Source organism: Carassius carassius, chromosome 35 (assembly GCF_963082965.1).
Source record: "Carassius carassius chromosome 35, fCarCar2.1, whole genome shotgun sequence".
Taxonomy (NCBI): domain Eukaryota; kingdom Metazoa; phylum Chordata; class Actinopteri; order Cypriniformes; family Cyprinidae; genus Carassius; species Carassius carassius.
Genome location: NC_081789.1, coordinates 22016297 through 22037672, shown reverse-complemented (window position 1 = coordinate 22037672; position 21376 = coordinate 22016297). Strand labels below are relative to the sequence as shown.

At 34.1% G+C, this 21376-nt stretch overlaps 1 protein-coding gene across 3 annotated transcripts in view; it reads right to left on the bottom strand.

Annotated features, from left to right (window-relative positions):
- Positions 1-21376, bottom strand: part of LOC132115759 (phospholipid phosphatase-related protein type 5-like) — a 57919-nt gene that overhangs the window by 12629 nt on the left and 23914 nt on the right. For all 3 annotated transcript variants that reach the window (XM_059524168.1, XM_059524169.1, XM_059524170.1), the window contains 3 exons: positions 20125-20257; positions 8295-8545; positions 644-820 (listed from right to left, as the gene is read on the bottom strand). In XM_059524168.1, the coding sequence (XP_059380151.1) occupies positions 644-820; positions 8295-8545; positions 20125-20257 (561 nt within the window). The remainder of the gene's footprint in view (positions 1-643; positions 821-8294; positions 8546-20124; positions 20258-21376) is intronic.

Here is a 21376-nt window from a genome sequence, read left to right as displayed (position 1 = left end):
GTGCTGTTATTGTTAACTGAAACATTTAAAAACACTTTTGTTAAATTGTAAAAAAAATAACTAAAATATATAGTGTAGGTTGAAATACTAAAATTACAAACCAAGACTGAAGTAAATAAATATCAGCTAAAAGGACATAAAATGACAAAAGATTTAACTAAAATTCAAAGAAAACTCAAAATATACATAATTAAAATAATGAAGATAATAATAAATACTGTAATAGTATATAAATGTTAATACATAACACTGCAATAAGGGAATTTTTATACTTTCATTATTAAAAGTTGATGCTGAAAAGTACAGTTTAAATATTTATGTACTAGAAATATTGGGGAAAACAAACAAACAAGCAAACAAACAAATATATATATATATATATATATATATATATATATATATATATATTTATTTCTAGTATTTCCAAATGGACCCCTTTTACGGATTTATGGTGCTTTTTTAAGCTTTAGATCTCCTCACTCCTCATCCATATTCACTTACACTGAAATAATTTAATTTATGTCTGAAATGACATGAGAGTATGTAAATGATCATAGAACTATCATTTTTGGCTAAACCTTTACATTTAATGCTTGAAAAAGCCTAAAAGATATATACAACATGAATCTGTTGAAAAACTTACTAGAAAGATAGCGATGGCCACACCGATGATAAAGCCAGCGATGACATCAGACCAGTGATTACGATACTCTGCCACCCTGTTAATACCCGTAAGGAAAGCCAGGCACATCAGGCCCAAAGACATGACTGGTTTAGCCAGACGAGTTCCTTTGGCTCTCACTGTAAATGTGATGTACATCTGAAATCACAGAGAAAGAAGCAAAATATATTCAAATCATGAGTTTGATTTGCAATAATTGGTGTTTCTGTGCTCCTACCGCTCAATTTGTGGGTTTTTTTTAAAGTACACTCTGTCACTTTATTTGTTTGGATAGACATCTTGTTATTAAAATAACACTTAAATATCCTCAAAGATGCATAGCAATCCGACCACACAAACCTAAAGACTAGAGGTGCATACAGTATACTGTAAGATGTCATTGTCAATACATCAGGTTAGTCAAGCCAAAACTTAAAACCTTCCTCCTCCCGAACCAAACTATATCAACATCCAGACACTCAGGAACCCCACAATCATGGCACAATCGAACAGCAATTGCCATACAGGGCAAAAAGAGCATAAGCAAAGGGACAGAAAGCACTTTAACAGTCTACTGTTGTTATGGTTACATCCTTAGGCAAGTGTCTGTTGTTTGCGAGCATCTATTTGTGACTAGGTGAAAATATGTGCTCTGGCTAACTTACAATCTACATTTTTTTAAAAACATTAATGATGTCATATTTAGAATTAAAACTGCTTTGTTCCTATACAAGGCCTCCAGAAGTATTAAGACATATAATAATAATAATTAAAAAAACATAACGCAAGTAGAATGGATGCAAATCTTACTCTGAACCAACAGACTCTTAAATATTATTGTTCTTTATTGGTTTTGATGGTTTCATGACCTTTATCATCCATAGAACATTTCAATTACACAAAAGGTGGAAAGGTTATTTTATAAACTCGTCACTGAAAGGTTCTTTAGGAAACCAAAAATGGCACTTTTATGGCATTTTCCTGCGAAAGCCCCTTTAAAAACATTTATTTTGAAGTGAACAGAGCTCTTTAGGTTGAGAATACAGAGATTTTAGGGTGTGATTTAAAGGCATAGTCCACAGTGACATGCCTATATCCATTAAAGGATGAAAGATTTCATAAATGAAAATTTACTCACCCTCAGGTTGTTCCAAACCTTTATGAGTTTCTTTCTTCCATTGAACCTAAAAAGGTATTTTGAAGAATGTAGGTTACCAAACAGTTACTGGTATCCATTGTCTTCCATAGTCCCCCTCCCCCCATATGTTTTCCCCAATTGTTTAGGTTACTAGCATTCTTCAAAATTTCTTTTTTTAACAGAAGAAAGAACCTCATACAGGTTTGGAACAACCTGAGGGTGAGTAAATGATGGACAGAATTTTCATTTATAAAAACTTTCATCCTTTAATGGATATAGGCATGTCACTGTGTGTGTATGAGTGTGTATCTCAGGGAGGTTCATGGACCGGTGGACAGCTATCCAACACTCACTTAGAGCAGTCAGGTAAGACAGAGTGGCCAAAACAAGCCTATCCATCCAGAGAGAAATCTGTGTTGTGACTTTGCAAGCAAGTGAATGAGAAAATGTGGACAAATGTGGGCCAGTCCTGCCGACTCATTCTGGAGTGTGCCTGTGTGTCAGCGCTGAAGGTCGTAGATAATCAGCCATCACTCCTGAGGAAACGCCACACAAAGACCTTGTGCGAGTCTGAGACGCTACAGCGCTGTCTCACGCTCTTTTAGAGTCTCTCTTTTTGGATTCGAAGCTCATTGTCACATTGTGACCTGATTTTTTTCTTTCTCCAAGAGGAGTTGGGGTGAGCAGGTGTTTTTGATGTCCTCAAATTTCAATATGTATAACTCTGTGTTTTGGAAGATAAAACCAGACAGATCAGACAAATTAATGCAGACTCAAATCTCATACAAAATACAGTTATGCACCTCCAGTAAATGTGTATGTGGTAAGGTAAATTGAAGTTCATATTTTAGTACAGTATTTTCAAGCAGTGAAGTCCTTTGTCATCATCTAATGCTCACTTTTAACTCCCACACTGTAAAAAAAAAAATAATTCTGTGGCTTAGTAAATATTACAGAAATTTTTAACTTTATTAACTTAATAAAATCTCTGAATATCGTGTACTTGATTGTTTGAGTTGAACATATCAAAATAATTGAGTAAAAATCCAACAGTTCATTTTATCTAAAATTTACAGATATATTTAAGTTGTTTTCAATAAAATTATTTAGTATTTGACTAACCAATTATTTCTTTATAATATACTTAATATATTTGTGAAATTTCTATCAAAATATTTGAGAATGTTGAATTAAACTGATCTGTTTCAAGAAACAAAAATACTACTTAATTCAAATCAATATTATTAATATATTTAACACACTCTTAAAATTTGAGTAAGTTTACTCAATTAAAACAATGCACCCCTCCCCCACCCTCTGACGTGACGACAACTCGACGGTTGGTTGAGTCAGTGAGCGCGGGCAGTTTGAACTCTCCAGTCTCCAGACAACAGCTCTCTTCTCAGCGTGCAGATTTGGTGCATTTCCTCTGTGAAATTCAGGTTTGTGTATGTTTTATTTTATCTATAAAATCTTTACTGTGCTTTAAATCATATTTAATGCAAAACAACATACAGAGGAGTAATTAGACACCTAAACGAGATTCGCGCCTGTCTTTTTGCATGATTGAAACGCTTTGCATAAACACATGACTTCATTCCTAATGATAATAAATATAATTATTATTATCATTTGGATGATAAAATGTCCTCAGAACTGTCACTGTTTGTTTATTGGCAGGTTATGTCAGTCACTCGCAGTATCTACCGGTGTGAGTGAAACGCAGGACGGCGGTATGAAGTTTAAAGTTCACCCGCAGAGGCGAGTCCGTCTCCGGCACGAGGACCAGCGCTGATCCGGTGGATATTGGGTTGATTTGATTACACTTGAATTAGGCTATATTTAATTTTTACTTATAAAATGTTTGTTAAATGAGTTTAAATGTAGGCAATATTGTATACAGTGTAAAATGTGCTGTATTGCTGTACTCATTGACAATAAAGGCCAATGTCATGTAACGTTATACTGGTGGTTGTGTGGAGTACTATTTTACAAAGGTTTAGAGAAAATAAAAAGTTAATATTAGTCATTAATAAAAACAGTTAATATTACTCATAAATATTGTTTTTAAATGTTTAAATGTTCAATTATTTCTACTCAATTTTATTTGTTAATGTACCAGATGCAGTTACTCAGATTTACTTAATTTATTTACTTGCATTTACTCAATTCATACAGTATATTTCATTGATTTCACAGCTTTAAAATTTACTAAATTTTTTTGAGTGTAAAAATGTTTCACCAATAAAATTGAGTAAATAATAGTTAAACTTTTTACAGTGCATTTAATCTTAAAAAAACTAAGAATTTAATAACAATGTTAATTAAATCTAATCTACTTTTTTATAGTGAACATTACAATATTGTAGTGCCTAAATTTATTTGTAGCATTTAAAATGTCTGATTTTAATTATTTAATTAATATATATATATATATATATATATATATATATATATATATATATATATATATATATATATATATATATATATATATATATATATATGTTTTACTTAGAAGTGTGTCAGACAAAAATAAAATGGTTTGTGTGAGTATTGTTGCATGCTGACTTTTCTCCGTCCTACATTTTGCATGGACGATTCAGGAGCCGGTTGAGTCCTCAGTTATCTGCCTTCAGGGCTTCTGTCAAAAACCATGTTGTCTTTTTGAACGCAACAAAACGTAATCTCACAGGTCAAGGGCAGAGCCTGGACTGCCTCAAATCTGCAGAGAGTAAGTTGTCAAATTATCAATTTTACACACTGTTGCACAGCCGTAAAATTCTTTCCCAAGAGATACCATGTGTCCTTCCTGTCAGGTCGATTGGCCATCGGCTGTGATATGTTTTAATTTACATCATCTGAAGGCCTAAAAGATATATTTATTGTATTTGTGACAGCTATCGTGTTCAGAATTGAGAACATCATGTTATTGTTCAAAGACTTTATCAAACGTATGCCTTGACAGTTTTTTAGAGAAAGTCTATCTCCCACGGGAGTCTGACAAAGTCATGAAACTCTGGAAATGGACTGACTCACAATATCCTGTCAACTCTTCTGACTTCATTTGCCACCTCATTCTTCAAACCTGAAAAAAAGTGTTAATGTGTGTTTGCAGCTCTGTGCCAAAACCTAGTGAGCTGCTCCCTACTTAGACTACAGACTCATAAGTGAAATGAATCATTATGAGACCAACTGGAAGTCTCTTTATTGGCAAAAATGTCCAAAATGGTTTGTTAAAAATGCAGTTAAATACCATATACAGCAAAAATGGTAACAAATTTAGCTTGTTCAGCTCAAAGATACTCAACTATAAGTACGTTAGGTTTTGCACCTAATGTTAGCCACAAACAATATATAGAATACACAAATATTGGGATATTACACACAAAACTGTAAAAAAAAATATATATAATAATAATCTCCAAGGATGCATTAAATTAATCAAAAGTGGCAGTAAAGAAATTACAACAGATATAAAAAAATAAAATAAATTTTAAAATATCCTTTTTTATCCATTTTAAATAAATTATGTTCTTTTGAACTTTATATTCAAAATATTAAGCAGCACATTTTTTTCTATCATTGATAAAAATAAAAAATAGTTCTTGAGCACTAAACCAGAATACTAGTATGATTATATTAAAATAATAAACAGTTCTTTTCAAATTTAATAATATTTCACAATATTACTGTTTTTAATGGATATTTTGATCAAATAGATGCAGTCTTGGCAAACATAAGTGACTTCTTTCAAATATTAAAAATACTGTCTTTTGAACGGTTGTGTATATATTTTTATCTTAAATATTTTAATCACTACATTTCAGTACTAAATAAAAAATATTCATAATTAGGTTTTCTCTCAGTCCATTAATTTTTCAAAAATGCATTCTGCTTGAACTTAAAACTGCTTGAAGCTGTTAAACACTAATACACATGACCGAAGCATAGAAATCTACAATTGTGACTATTTTGTCAGTGTAACACACTGAATCAGCCTCCTTTACCAAAAATAAATAAATAAATAAATAAATAAATAAATAGCAACTGCACTCACATATTCAGTGTCAAACATTTAGTCCAGATCATCAACGTGTTTGAGACTCTAATAATCATGATATTTAAGACAAAGAATTAGCTAACTTTTGATTCTGCAGAACTTGCAAACTAAAACATCTCCATACTTCATGACCTACATACAAAACATGATTGATCTGCTCTTTTGATTGGAAAAGCACGTCCGTTCAATGACACCTTGCAGGAAGTCAAAAATTCTAAGTTCTCTGACACGGCAGAGCACATCCTAAAGACACTAATCAGACTCCTCTTGTGTCTACATTAATAATCAAAGCTCCCGGGACACTGTGATTCTTTCTTAGTTCTAGTAATCGACTCGACGAACAGCCAGTGTGAGATATTCTCTCCCTGCGGAGTGAGATTGCTTGCGGGCTCAGTGCACATCTGGAGCAGCATCACTGATGAAAAAGAGGGCTAAACCGTGCCAGATGTCAGACCGTCATATGTTATTTAACTTTTTGGGCTGGTTTGTGTTTGACGCGTAGCCCATTTCTAAAATGATTCGTGAGCTGTAACATTCAGCTAAGATAAATAATTAAGTTTTCATGGGTTTTTGCGCAGACAAGCAGCAAAAATCTGATTTTTTTGTGAAGAAGCTTCTGTGTCTCACTGAAAACCAGCTGAGCCACCAACTGAAAAGCAGCTTATCCTGTATGAGAAAGGTCCACACACAACATTTAAAATTGACATCACACCAATCCAACTCTCATTTCCTTTTTCATCAGCAATATTTCCTGCTGAAGGATTGCTGACAGACAGGGATATACAACAGCGTTCATGGGAAAAAAAAAGTTACCACTTTTTCTACTGCCTATTACAAGAAAAAAAGTCATTTCCACAAACAACTGTTTTCACGCTATAGTGCTTTGTGTCATATCTGTCCTCGATCAGGCTATGGACAGAATCCAAATGAAGCTCCTGAGAATTTGCATCTGCATTTCAAACGCAGCCCTGCGTTGTGCCATCTCTCCTAGATGCACTCAAGATAAGCATGCTTCATGATGATCACTATAAGACACAGGCCATGAAAAATTTAAACCAAGTGGTGCTCGCTATACGAAGAGCAGAAATCACTTTCATATGGCTGATGTATTTAAACATTAATGGCGGTAAGTGTGAAGAGCAGCAGAGGACATCCTTTGAAAATCCTTCTTTAAGAACTTCTTTAAGAAGAGCTAATAAGCTTTAAGAAGAGCTAATACATTCAATGCATGTGTATAGCAGTGCTTTTAAAAGGGATACATCTAAAGACAACTTTTCCAAGAAAGTTTTACCATTGAAACAGTCTAACTGCTAAAGCGCAGCATGTTAATTACCCCATCATTGTTAAAAATTTCATACATAAAAGAAACATTTTGGTGTTTTAAAAAGGGATACATTTAAAGAACTTTTCCAAGAAGGTTTTACCATGGAAACAGACTACCAGCTAAAGCACGGCACGGCAATAATTAAACCTTCACTGCAATAAATATCAAAACTAAATAAGAAAAATTTAATTTAGACTCCTTCTGCCATGCCAAGGCTTTTAACAATAAATTTGCATAATTTATTTTGAAAAATTATAATAATGAATAAATATCATGATTAATTTGGTGATTCTTCTGGCCAAAGTAAGCACTGATTGTCTGATATATCTGATTGTCTGATAAATATCAAGAATTCATACTGAATAGAAATTGTTTGTCTTTTACTGTCCCGCACTGGATATAGAAAGAGGAACTATTATGGATTTATGCAACAAAGATTAATTGGAAAATGTACATTTTTGCAAAACTCTAAAAACATACCTATTCCTGCAATTAACTGCTGTTGCTAGTGGCACTAAAACACCAACCTTTTTTTAATTTCTTTTCACCCATATCATAATTACACGAGTAGACCATCAATTTAGTACAGACTTTTTTTTGCACAGTTCCTTGCACAATACTATCTTACAACCTCAAATCACTTTTAGCATACTAAATGAATTTTATTAACTAATACATTTTGGTTTTTGCATCACATAACCAAATCCATATGTATGACTTTTCTGATGTTGTAAACTTGCTTGTTGACTCACCCGGTAGTACAGCACTTCACTACAAATCACATGAAACATGAATCACGATAAAAGAGCTAAAATAGCAGGGCTGCTTTAGCAACCAAGTATTTATCTCGTGTTTTCTTTTGTTAACACTATCAGTAACGTTAAGTGTAGGTGGTAAGTTATTTTCAAAACTGATAGAGCATTAACCTTTAAACGCCACTCACCAGACATTTAATATACTAACCAGCTTTATGAAATGTTGCCAGATTCATGTTCATCTCACTGGACATTTCACTTTGAAATTGTAGCAAAACATGCAAGAAACACAATATTTACAAATAACGTCACCACAGGCACATTTTTCTAATGTGGCTGGGTTGGATACTCACAGCCATGTAGACAGCAGCGTACACGCTGAGCGCCGCCTCTTTGGAAGGGAAGGTTTTGCGGGCTCGTAGGATGTCGTCCTCATTGCCAGTGCAGGCTTCCTGATGGCTGATGTAGCGAAGAGCTTGCTGGCAACCCAGAGCTGTGTAGTTTGGCTTACACACTGTCAGAAAATGAGGGGCCAGGTTCCCCGTTACCACCTGACCAGCGTTCACGAAGATGTCTGTGGTGAAAAGACCAAACATGTATACACCTATGGAGAAGTAAACATAAACAGATTCCAATTACTACAAAACCAAAAGAATTTTTTCAATAGCTATACCACCAGTGAAAAAAAAAATATGTATATATATACAAAAAAAAAAAAGAAGAACGTGAAACTCAACTCTAGGGGAGTTGGAACTATGAGACTATTTTCTAAAAAAGTGGAGTGTTCCTTTAAAGAGAATCCATCAAGATGGGGCTTAAAATATGTATTTGACAAACATGACCTGGAAAATTGGTTCAGTTATTCAGCAGTTGCTTTTGGCCTGTTTATGTGGGCTCGGTTAACACAGTGCACACTAGAACCCAAATTTTCTACTTAAGCACATTAAGGGGATGGATACGACTAAGATTAGATGATCTCCACAGTGGCACACATCTCGCCGTTGAGCTGTGAGGACGCATTAGAGGAGATAATGTTCTGAGGTTGATGAGATAATAACCAAACCTCATAATTGAACAGAGTCTTTCTCATCGCTGCTCTGTGAACCAAACCTTAAAACCTCAATTAAAAGAGCTCAAACATTGGATTTGCATGTCATTCAAGCTCTCACTTATATTCCAATTTCAATTACATTTGATTCCAATTCATTCAATGTTATATAGTATATGTACCACTACATCTAATAGTATAAGAACCAAAACATAACAATGGATCTTTATCACTGTTGTACTGTAAGTTCAAAAGAACAACATTTAACATTATGAAATGTCTTTACTGTCACTTTTGATCAATGTAATGCATCCTTGCTAAAATAAAGTACAAGTTTTTATTTTAATTAATATCTTTCTTACCCCAAACATTTGAATGGTAGTGCTTATATATATATATATATATATATATATAAATAAAATCTTGTATCTTTATACACACACACACACACACACACACACACACACACATTCATTATATTTCATTTGTTTTGGATCCAGGAAACACTGGTTGTTCTTTGGATTTTAAGAATCAATATGGAGATATTGTCAAATTAACAATTTGATTTGTATTTTTACCTAGTCCAACACTGATGACCTCATCATCAAAAATATGAACAAAATGAAAATGAGCTACAGTAGACTTCACTGAACATGAGAAACAGTTTTGTTGGCTCACCAGAAGCAAAACAAGAACCACTGAGCTCGAGGAACCCCAAATCATGATGGACACATCATAAATTAGTCTTCTCCCTTCATAATATAACCTTCTGTTCTGAAGAGTTTCACAATGGTAGATATTGGCCGAGGAACAGGAAGTCACCATTGTTTCTTAAAGAGCTCCGTTTTTCTCCTTCACTCCTAAATGTCATGTTCTTTTTGTTTGGAACATCTTTTCAGATCAACAGAATGACAGGCTTGACAAGGCTATTGTTATAGCCATTGAAAGACTTGTATCAACAATAAGTCATTTTCATAACTGTTGGCAGACGTATTCAGACAACATTAACAAAGCCCTGTTTAGCATGTTTCTCTCCATAAATGCAGTCACTCAGAGGAAAGCCTTGCGGAGTTTTTACGTGACACATAGCAAAACAAGTTTGGCAGATGGTTTGGAGGGAAAATATGGTCTTGTTTTACTAAGAGACATGAGAACGCAAGTTAAGGTTGGCATAAAAAGGCCATCTTATAATGTCACCGGCTGGCGTCACATCAATTCTGTTTTCTGTCACATTGGCTACATAATAACTTTGACGCTGACAGTCCCTGAACTGCATTCTGTCTGCAAGTAAACTGAAGCTAAATATAGCTTATTCACACTTTCTCTTGCATAGTGATCTCAACAACTGTGTGGACTCCAAATATAACATATCTTCGCCTGTGAATCTATATAAATTTTGTTCAGTTAACTAGCATTCATTCGTATCCACTCTGATTCAGAGAGCTAATTCAGAAAGATGTCCATTAGTCTTTCTGAATGGGTCATTAAAAGGATTGACTCAAAGGAATCATTTGTTAGTGAATCAGACAACACTGGTTGCACTGTTTGTTCCAAAGGATTCATTATAAATATATCATTAGCAGAGGTGGGTAGTAACGAGTTACATTTACTTCGTTACATTTACTTGAGTAATTTTTTGGGGTAACTAATACTTTTCGGAGTATATTTAAAGATGGGTACTTTATACTCTTACTTGAGTAAATTTTTGGGGAAAAATCTGTACTTTTACTTCGTTACTGTGGGCGACGCTCCTCTCGTTACTTTATCTTAATGCAATAAATGTTATAAATGCTTCAGTTTATTCCAAACGCGCCGTCTACTTTTCTCTGGGCAATGAGCGATGCCCATTCGTGAATGATTCATTCTTTTGAGTCAATTCTGTTCAAAGGCTTGATCAAACCAATTGGCAAATGAGTGAATTGGTTCATGAATCAGTTTGAATGATTCGTTCAGGTCCCTGCCGCACGCGCTGAGCGTCTGAAGTGGTTCACTCGGAGTTGTAACATTTAACATCAGCAGCGTTGAAAACGTGGCTGGAACTGCATTGAATTGAAAGCAAATCTGCAAAGGCTATTATTTGCTAGCGATGGAGATCCTTATTAGATGAACACTGCGTGTGCTGTCTACTGTTTAACAGGTAATAACTTGGGCTACATTCGATTACAGTACACGATACCACTGTGACATTAGTTTGTTGTACGTGTGTGGCTTATAACAGAGGGGAGTCAAGTTGAATGCAGCTTCCAAAAGACAAAAAATAGCCGATTAAGATTTTATTAATTTTAATACAATCACACCGGTGCGAGTACGTTCAGCAAGTCCAGCTGCTAAATTCAGATCTGTGATTGCTTGCTGGCGCTGAGCCAGAGATAGATGCGTTTCTACAGCACTGTGCATTATAACCAATCACACATGATTCTTTTGAGCTTATTAAAGCATTGGCCAATCAGAGGTGTTCCGATGAGTCATCGCTAAAATGCCGGTGCTTCCTTCACTCACTCGCTCACTGACTGAATACCTCTTTCTGGCGAATTCTCTCGTCAGAAACAACAAAGTGCAGATGTGTGTGTACGAATCTTTAAGATATTGATTTCACAGTGTTAACAGTTTCAGTGATTTTAATGGGAGTTTCTGAGAATGATTGAAATCTAGACTGTCAGTGAAAATGATCTTTAATAATGTAAATGTTATTTGCTCTCTTTCTGAACAATGAAAGATTAGTAGCAATATTTATATCACATTAACTTTCAATGTTAAATTCACATTTAATATAAAGTCAGTCGTATTAAAAATATGTTATGGCATGACACCTATATCGGTTACTTAAGTAAACAGACAGGGTTTTATAATAAATTACATAAATTGGAGTAAAGGCTGATGAAATATATACATTTATACACGCACACATACATTACATACATTTTATCTATATATCTAAATAAAAATAGGCTCAGTATATATGACCCAAAGTAACTGGTAACTAACTACTTGAGTAGATTTTTTATCCGATACTCTTTTACTCTTACTCAAGTAACTATTCAAGACTAGTACTTTTACTTTTACTTGAGTAAATATTTCTAGAAGTACTTTTACTTTTACACTCACAGAAATATTTCACCCAAAATGTAAGATTTATGTAATTTTATTACATAACAAATTCCCATTTATATTTTTTTCATAATTTTAACACAAATCTACCAAATAAACTTTATACGATTTATTTTCATTAGGATAATAAAACCTATTTATTTTAAATGCATAATCCTCAGGTTTATGTAATTAGTTTATGTAAAGTGTAATTATTCTTAATTAATAATAAAAAGTGTATTTATTTAAAATACATAACGTTTATTGTATAAATTGCATAATAATTAAGAGAACTAAATGAGGATAATTAAAAAAGTTAAAGAACATTTATTTGAATCATGTTTAATGTATGCTTATATACTAAACCAAATTACATTTATACATTTAGCTAACGCTTTTATCCAAAGTGACTTACAATTGCCACATACGTCAGAGGTCACACACCTCTGGAGCAACTAGGGGTTAAGTGTCTTGCTCAGGGACACATTGGTGTCTCACAGTGGATTCGAACCCGGGTCTCTCACACCAAAGACATGTGTCTTATCCACTGCGCTAGCACCACCCCATCTCCAAATTAAACAGTGCATCACATTTATGCAATTGTTTCCCCATCTTATAAAAAAAAGAGAATTAGACAAACACAAAAACAACTCTATTAGGTTATTTGTGAACTTACCCACTGTGCAAAGTTACGTCCAGTGGACGTCTTTTTATGTCTTTGCAGACGTTGAAAAGACGTCCAATGAGGAGCCAGAATGAAAGTTTTTATGACGTCTTTTTTTGACGTCTTCTGTACGTCTGATTTAGACGTTCACAGAACCTCCTTACAAGGTTAAAAACTAGTTCAAAAGTGGTCAGTGGAAATATTTCAACATCATTTAAGGTTCATTTAGACATCATTTATACTGTTTCTGGACCAAATCAACACTCTCAGGATGCATTAGATTTAGACTCATGTTATTTCAATGTAATTTCCAGACACTGTGTTTGTCCTAAAATCAAGAAAATAAAATAATCTTCATGTAATAATGGAATAACTGATGATTGAGCATGTGGTAAAATCAACTGCAAATCAAAAACATTAAATCTCTGAAGATCTCAGCAGAGGAGGATCAAACATCTCCACAAACAGCTTCACTCATTAGATTGACTTTATTTCTGTCAGACATCTAGAGAAGCTCTTATTGAGAATTAACAGAGGTTTAAATGTTGATATTTGATTCATTTGAAGTCACCATTGTGGTGGACAGTGTTTGGTTTAGTTGGGATCTTGGTCTTCATACTTCTTGTGTTAGCTTGTTTCTGGCTGTTATAACTGTGTGTTTGTGAAACACTGTTGTTGTAGCAAAGAAAGACACATTTAAGAGAGCTCCCGTGTTATCAGCTCTTTGTTGGTGATGATAAAGTCATCATGTTACAAGTATCTGAGGTCATGAAATAAGTGTTGTTTTGTTTGTATATATCTCCTAAACCTTTTGACTCTACAGTACAGGCACCAAGAGCAAAATACTCATTGTGAAGTTGGACAAAATGCATGCGTTTGAAATATTTTGAGCAAAACCGTCATGTCCTCACACACAGACATCTAGATTTAGCATATGCATCACAACAATGGTGACTTCAAATGAATCAAATATCAACATTTAAACCTCTGTTCATTCTCAATAAGAGCTTCTCTAGATAAACTCATCCTTATTTTCCAGCCTTTTTAGTTTTAATTGTCACCATTGATGTGATGCATATCCACAATCTTGATGTCTGTGTGTGACTACCTGATGTGTTTTTTAAAAATAAGTACATTCTTTATTTCTACAAAGTGTCTGTCCATGAAAATAAATACATAGTTGCAACAAAACATTAATAACTTATTGTGCTATAGTTTAATCACCATTAAAAGAAAGATGTTAGCACTTGAGCTCACTGCTCTCTGCCACAGTAAGAGTGTTTTATAAAACACAGTTATAACAGCCAGAGACAAGCTCACACAAGAAGTATGAGGACCAAGATCCCAACTAAACCAAACACTGTCCACCACAATGGTGACTTCAAATGATGTTGACGTAAATTATGTAAATTGATCCTCCTCTGCTGAGATCTTCAGAGATTTAATGTCTCAATCATCAGTTATTCCATTATTTCATGAAGATTATTTTATTTTCTTGATTTTAGGACAAACACAGTGTCTGGAAATTACATTGAAATAACATCTAAATTGAATGCATCCTGAGAATGTTGATTTGGTCCAGAAACAGTATAAATGATGTCTAAATGAACCTTAAATGATGTTGAAATATTTCCGCTGACCTCTTTTGAACTAGTTTTTAACCTTGTAAGGAGGTTCTGTGAACGTCTAAATCGGACGTACAGAAGACGTCAAAAAAAGACGTCATAAAAACTTTCATTCTGGCTCCTCAGTGGACGTCTTTTCAACGTCTGCAAAGACATAAAAAGACGTCCACTGGACGTAACTTTGCACAGTGGGTAAGTTCACAAATAACCTAATAGAGTTGTTTTTGTGTTTGTCTAATTCTATTTTTTTTATAAGATGGGGAAACAATTGCATAAATGTGATCAGTGTTGGGAAGGTTACTTTGGAAATGTAATAGGTTACAGATTACAAGTTACCCTGTTTAAAATGTAATAGTAGTGTAACTTTTTCAATTACTTTATTAAAGTAATGTAACTAATTACTTTTGAGTACTTTTTGATTACTTTTCTAAATTTGTGAAAATAAAAGAATAATAAATAAAAGCATATACATCAACTTAAATACAGTTATCTAATAAGCATGTGACGTTTATCTGTGTAATAAACTCCTGAAACATTGGTGTTTTTTTAAACTGCTGTCTTTGTATATGATGATAGTTTTCTCAAAATAAGTAAAATGCACATGAAGTGACACAGAGCAGTTCTAGAAATTATGTTTATGTGCTCGTGTATACTCCTATATTGAGGCAGCAGAGGTTGAAAACACTGCGAGCTTCAGTAGGCCTATGTGTAGTAAATGAAACCATGTCTTTGCCATTAATTTACAGGAGGGGCGGACTGGAAAAAAAATTCCGACTGGAAAATTCAAAACTCAAACAAATTCATGGACAAAACTATTTTTTGTATGGACCTGACATAAAAAAGGTTTAAATCTTTAATTTGGGGACATGCAAAATAATTAAAAGTTCTCTCCTGAACTGCACCTTCACTTCCATTTTTCTCTTCAGTCTCTTTATTTTGCCCTGTTATCCATCTCTCATTGCATCTCTCATTGCGGATTCGCAAATGATCGCTTTAGTACATTCGGCAGGCAATTATACAATAATGATATTAAATAATGGGGCAAAATCGGCTGCCAGGCCACCGGGAATTGTCCCGGTTCTCCCGGTGTCCAGTCCTTGCCTGATTTCCACAGACACGCAGAATGTGCAAGTCATATATTGCATTTTTGGGGCTTTATATTCACAGACACTAGTCGATGTCATGTTTTGATTCAAGTGTACTGACCTACTTTTGATTTAGTCATCCAAAATGTGGGATATTCCGTCCGCGTTAGGCATTCCGTTTTTATGACTGGATTCTACGAACCAGACTGTATTTCCGCATCCCGGAAATTATAAGGGCTGTATGTCTCAGAATAGTCAGTGCAATTTGGGAAAGAAATCAGTTAAATCTGTATGTGGATGTGTGTAAATATTCAAATGTAATCCCCTTTGTAATCGTAAAAAATTTCATAAGTAACTGTAATTTAATTACTCATTTTTTCTTAGTAACTGTAACTAATTACAGTTACAATAATTTTGTAATTAAATTACGTAACGCCGTTACATGTAACTAGTTACTCCCCAACACTGAATGTGATGCACTGTTTAATTTGGAGATAGGGTGGTGCTGTGCAGTGGATACGACACATGTCTTTGGTGTGAGAGACCCGGGTTCGAATCCACTGTGAGACACCAATGTGTCCCTGAGCAAGACACTTAACCCCTAGTTGCTCCAGAGGTGTGTGACCTCTGACATATGCGGCAATTGTAAGTCGCTTTGGATAAAAGCGTTAGCTAAGTGAATAAATGTATAAATGTAAGTTGGTTTAGTATATAAGCATACATTAAACATGATTCAAATAAATGTTCTTTAACTTTTTTAATTATCCTGATTTAGTTCTCTTAATTATTATGCAATTTATACAATAAACTTTATGTATTTTAAATAAATAAACTTTTTATTATTAATTAAGAATAATTACACTTTACATAAACTAATTACATAAACCTGAGGATTATGCATTTAAAATAAATAGGTTTTATTATCCTAATGAAAATAAATCGTATAAAGTTTATTTGGTAGATTTGTGTTAAAATTATGTAAAAAATATAAATGGGAATTTGTTATGTAATAAAATTACATAAATCTTAAATTTTGGGTGAAATATTTCTGTGAGTGACTTGAGTACAGTTTTTGGGTACTCTACCCACCTCTGATCATTAGATACATAGGCTATATCATTACAGTTTTGTGACATGGATAGATACAAAACATAAATTTAGTTTTTGCTTTAGACTGGAAAATATATATATTTTTTTTTACAAAACATGACTCCTAATTAAATGGCCTGAAATGAAAACAAAAGATTTTACCCAACAACGTCTGTTTTATGGAAATACTTTTTTACTCCATTATATTTATAATGATACTTCCAGCTTGAGTTCAAACTCTTCCAGATTTCATTGATATAACTTGAAGGAGGAACAGGAGCTATTTAATGATATCGGCACAAACCCACACTGCTTTGAAGTGTTTTCTGTTTTCATTCACAATCATTTTTGATATCAAGACTTTGTGTGAACGAAGAGTTCTTCTCAGGCAGAGAGATTGGGAAATATTACTGAAAAAGCCTGCCTGGGCTAAACGAGTGTGCACCATGACCCACAGCAATTTTCTAAATTTAATCTCTCCCAAAGAACATCACAGCATGAGTCATTATGCAAATAACACAAGACAGTGACTCCAGGTCACGAAGCAACTGGTCTCAATTGATGCTTTTCAGTTGAGAAGCATCATCATACCTCAACCATAACAGTAAGAAACATCATTCTTCTAAATATTTTTATTTTAAGCAGCCACCAATGACCGGAAACACACATGGCATCTTCTAGATTCTTTGTCCTTTAAGTTTGATTAAGGTTTGCAAGGAATAAAACTACAAAACAGATAATCATAGCCAGAACCTATAAAGAATGAATACATTTTCAAATTTAAAGGATATAAATAGATTTGTTCTTTTAACATTAGAGGAAGCAATAAGGAACTCCAGCGTGTGCTATAATGTGAATCTATTACATAGTAGTATTTTTCAAGCTACATTTTATGTGATTGAAAATACATAAAAAAACAGATACATTGTGAAATATTATAATAATTTAACTACTTTCTATTTTAATACATTTTAAAACGTAATTTATGAATCTTCAGCCATTCCGCATCTTTGGTGTCACATGATCCTTTAGAAATAATTCCAATATGCTGATTTGCTGCTCTCGAAAAATTTCTTATTATTATCGAAAATTGTGCTGTTTAATATTTTGTGGAAACTCTTATAGTTTTTTTGTAACATTTAATGAATGGAGAGTTAAAAAAACAGCATTTATATAAAAGTCACTTTGGATCAATTTAATGTGTTTAAATGAAAGTATCTAAAAGTATACATTTATTATAATACATTCTTACTGACCCGTAACTTTTGAACAATAGTGTTTATATTTTTTACACAATCTTTCTTACCTTATTGCTTAACCGTTTTATCATTTACTAACACTACTGTTTCAAACCTCTATGACTTTCTTAAGTTACCACTGAATGCCATTTGGTGTCACGGACGTCAAAAGTAAAAGGGATTTGAGAATTGTAATGGATTTTCTGGGAATAATGACTTAAATTTTAGTGTTTCTTTTTTTTTTGTCCACAGAAGTCAAACAGGTTTGGAATGACATGAGGGTCAGTAAATGATTTGAATTAGCTGTGACTTGACACACACAAAAAAAATAAAAATAGCTTGAAATTACTTGCTTTATCTTTTTAAAAATAAAAATGTCACAGCCTAAACAACCATGACAATGCTTTCCAGGAGCCAAGTGCTGTAAAAAAAATAAAAATCTTAAATCTTAAAAAATTAACTGCTGCTGAACAGTGACAGATGCTGTCAGTAAAGTAAAGGTGATTTTCTCAGTGCCTTGTAGGAGGCTTAGGAATAATTCTGCTTATCTGATTTGTCTTTAAGACCGCTAATGCTGTCAGATGTCCAATAACCCCGCAGCTTGGATGACTAGGCACAGCAAACTGTGAAACTATGACTAAAGTACTGTACATTCTGCTGGAAAATTAGAGCGTCTGTGGGTGAATGGGAACCATTTAATGCAGAAATTAATCGGAGATGGAAGTGGATTTTCTCACAGGATCAGGCTAATAATCCATGACGTTGCTGCTTCTTTATCTCACAAAAACACTAAAGCATTAGAAGGAGAAATTGAGTGAAAAATGGAGAAAAATCAAACTGTGAGAATGAAAGAGTAAGGAAGAGAGACACACAGTAAGACACCACAGATTAAGTATGGTCTTAATTTATTAAACTGCATTAAAGGGTTCATATGATGCGATTTAAATTTTTCCTTTCTCTTTGGAGTGTTACAAGTTCTTGGTGCATAAAGAAGATCTATAAAGTTGCAAAGACTAAAGTCTCAAATCCAAAGAGATATTCTTTATAAAAGTTAAGACTCGTCCGCACCCCCCTAAAACGGCTCGTTTTAACACGCCCCCACACCTCTATGTCCCTATGTGGGAAGATTTGCATAACACCGCCCAGATGTTCACGTAAAGAAGGCGTACCATTTATTCTCATTAAGTATTGTTGTTACCACTGACGCCACGTCGTATAGATGCAGTGTGTTTCCCTGTGAAAGCGAAACCACTTTGTTTGGCCTTGCAAAAGACGATGACATCCGCTTCGTCATGCCTGGAGCTGATTCATGCTGGTCGCTGAGAAAATACATTAACCTTGCAATGTGGATCGCCAGATCGGCTTTCACCGTGGACGAAGTGGAGTCCAGCCCGGGGTCGTCACATGTGGTTGCTACAAGCCCAATGGACACTTCTTAGTAGAATCCGCCGGCGGCGCAATTCTACTTGGTTTGGCCTTCCAAAAGGGGACATGACTAGAAATCATGTTTATATCACGTTTATACTGGGTTTATGTTTATGTCTCGTTGCTCCAGCTGGACAGGGAATAACAATATGGCGTAACATTTCCGTCACACGCTTGAGGTATTCTGCCAAGCACACGCACTGGATAGCTGGCCAATTAGAGCACACCTCACTTTTCAAACAGATAAGCCTTGTAAAAATGTACGCGTTTCAGAAGGTAAGGCATAGAGAAGAAACAACAAACTGCATTTCGACTAAACACTTACATAAACACTTCACATTATAATTGTGTCATCACTTACTCTCATTTAAAGATGTATTTGCAAACCTGCATTACTTTATTGTTCTTGTGAAACACACAAAAAGATATTTAGACAATGCATTTTTCTTTTTTCACAAAACAAACACACAGTAAAGTAACCACAGCTGTTAAGCCCCCCAAAAAGTCCATTAATCTTATTTCAAACATTCAAACATAGAAATACAGAGTTCTTTTAAGGTGCTGTTTTAATCCTATTAAGAATTTTCTTTTAGAGATTTTCTTTTTATTTTTTTTTTATTTCTCAGTTTGTTTTATACAGAAGAAAGCCATAAGTAAAGGAGGGCAACTTTTATTTGGGTGAACATTCCCTAACATAAAATAAAATGTTTCAAACGCCTTTCTTCACTGGTTATAACCTAAAATACAGGGGGTTTTGACAGTAGTGCACTTACCATGGGTTGGTACAACCTCTCTTTCTTTTGAGAGGGACAAAACACTTCCAAGTAATTTTCACAGCTTAACTGTAAATTGAATGCCAGGGCTTAAAGCACAAGGTTCCATAAAAAGATCCATAAAATGAAGTGGACAAGCCATGACATACCAAGGAAACGGAAAGTCCTCCGCACTAATGGGTTGAGGTAACAGCAGTCCCCAGTCACCATGGTCTTCTCTCGACTGTCGAGATCTTTCGATGTGTACTGTATCAAGAACAACACCGTTTCTGTCACGGTGATCTGAAACAGAGCGGAACATTAGAAAATGTCAAACCTCTGAAATAAAGTTAACTAATACATTTTTACATTCTCTGAGGAAAATGTGAGTGGTGCTGATAAGTTCAATAGCATATTACTAGATGGTTTCCTAGCAGCCCAAGTAGAATTTTTTTATTTTATCTGGTATATAACGGACTATAGAACCTGAAAAGATATAAGTGTGTGGAATGCTCCAACTGAAACCCAACTTTCAGTTGCCAATGAAAAAAAAATGGGGTGGGGTGGGACAAAACAAAAGACTGAATAAAAAAAAGTTTAAAAATCACAACAAGTCTTAAACAGAAGCAAGATATTTATTAGAGCACTGTTAAAGCATACCGGGGTCTTGCCTCTGCAAATGACTGTCATAATAAATGTGTTGTGTTTTATTGTGCTGATGCTCATTATAAGAATGGGCACTATTTACATCGCATAAATCCAAATGAGAGTTCATTCTGTCCTTATTTGCATCTATTAGTAGATTAAGTGTTATTGTTCTAGACAGAAGCCTAGCTTTGACTACAGGCCTTTATACTTCATCTATAGGACTGAATAATTTGGTCAGTTAGATTGATATCATTGATTAACTTTATTCACCTATGTGACCCTTGAAATAAATACCGGTATATATTTCTGATTTTTGATATATTTTAATGAAAAACTATGGTAACAGTAACATTTATTAAAATCAACAATATATATATATATATATTTTTTTTTTTTTTTTTTACTTTTCTTGTTCTGGTCTTATTGTGACTTAAAAATGTGTTTTTGTAAACTTTCATCAACAGGTAAAAACTTGCTCTTCCTGTGAAACGACTTTTCTTCTCTGCTGATGCCATCAAGCCCTCTCATTTTTAGCCCCTCCCTTTAATAATCGATTCAGTTCCCAATGATTGTTCAATATCCCGTCACATTCAGAAGAACATCACATATAGTAACAGATACTTCATCTAGGATTGAATCATCACTTCATTAAATCAAGTAAATTGGGCAAATTCATGTCATCATTGAAAATGGATTTCAGGTTCCATAAAGACTTTAGGCATTTAAAGTAAACTCTATCTGCAATAAAACTAATGAGACATTTCTTTCTCTTCC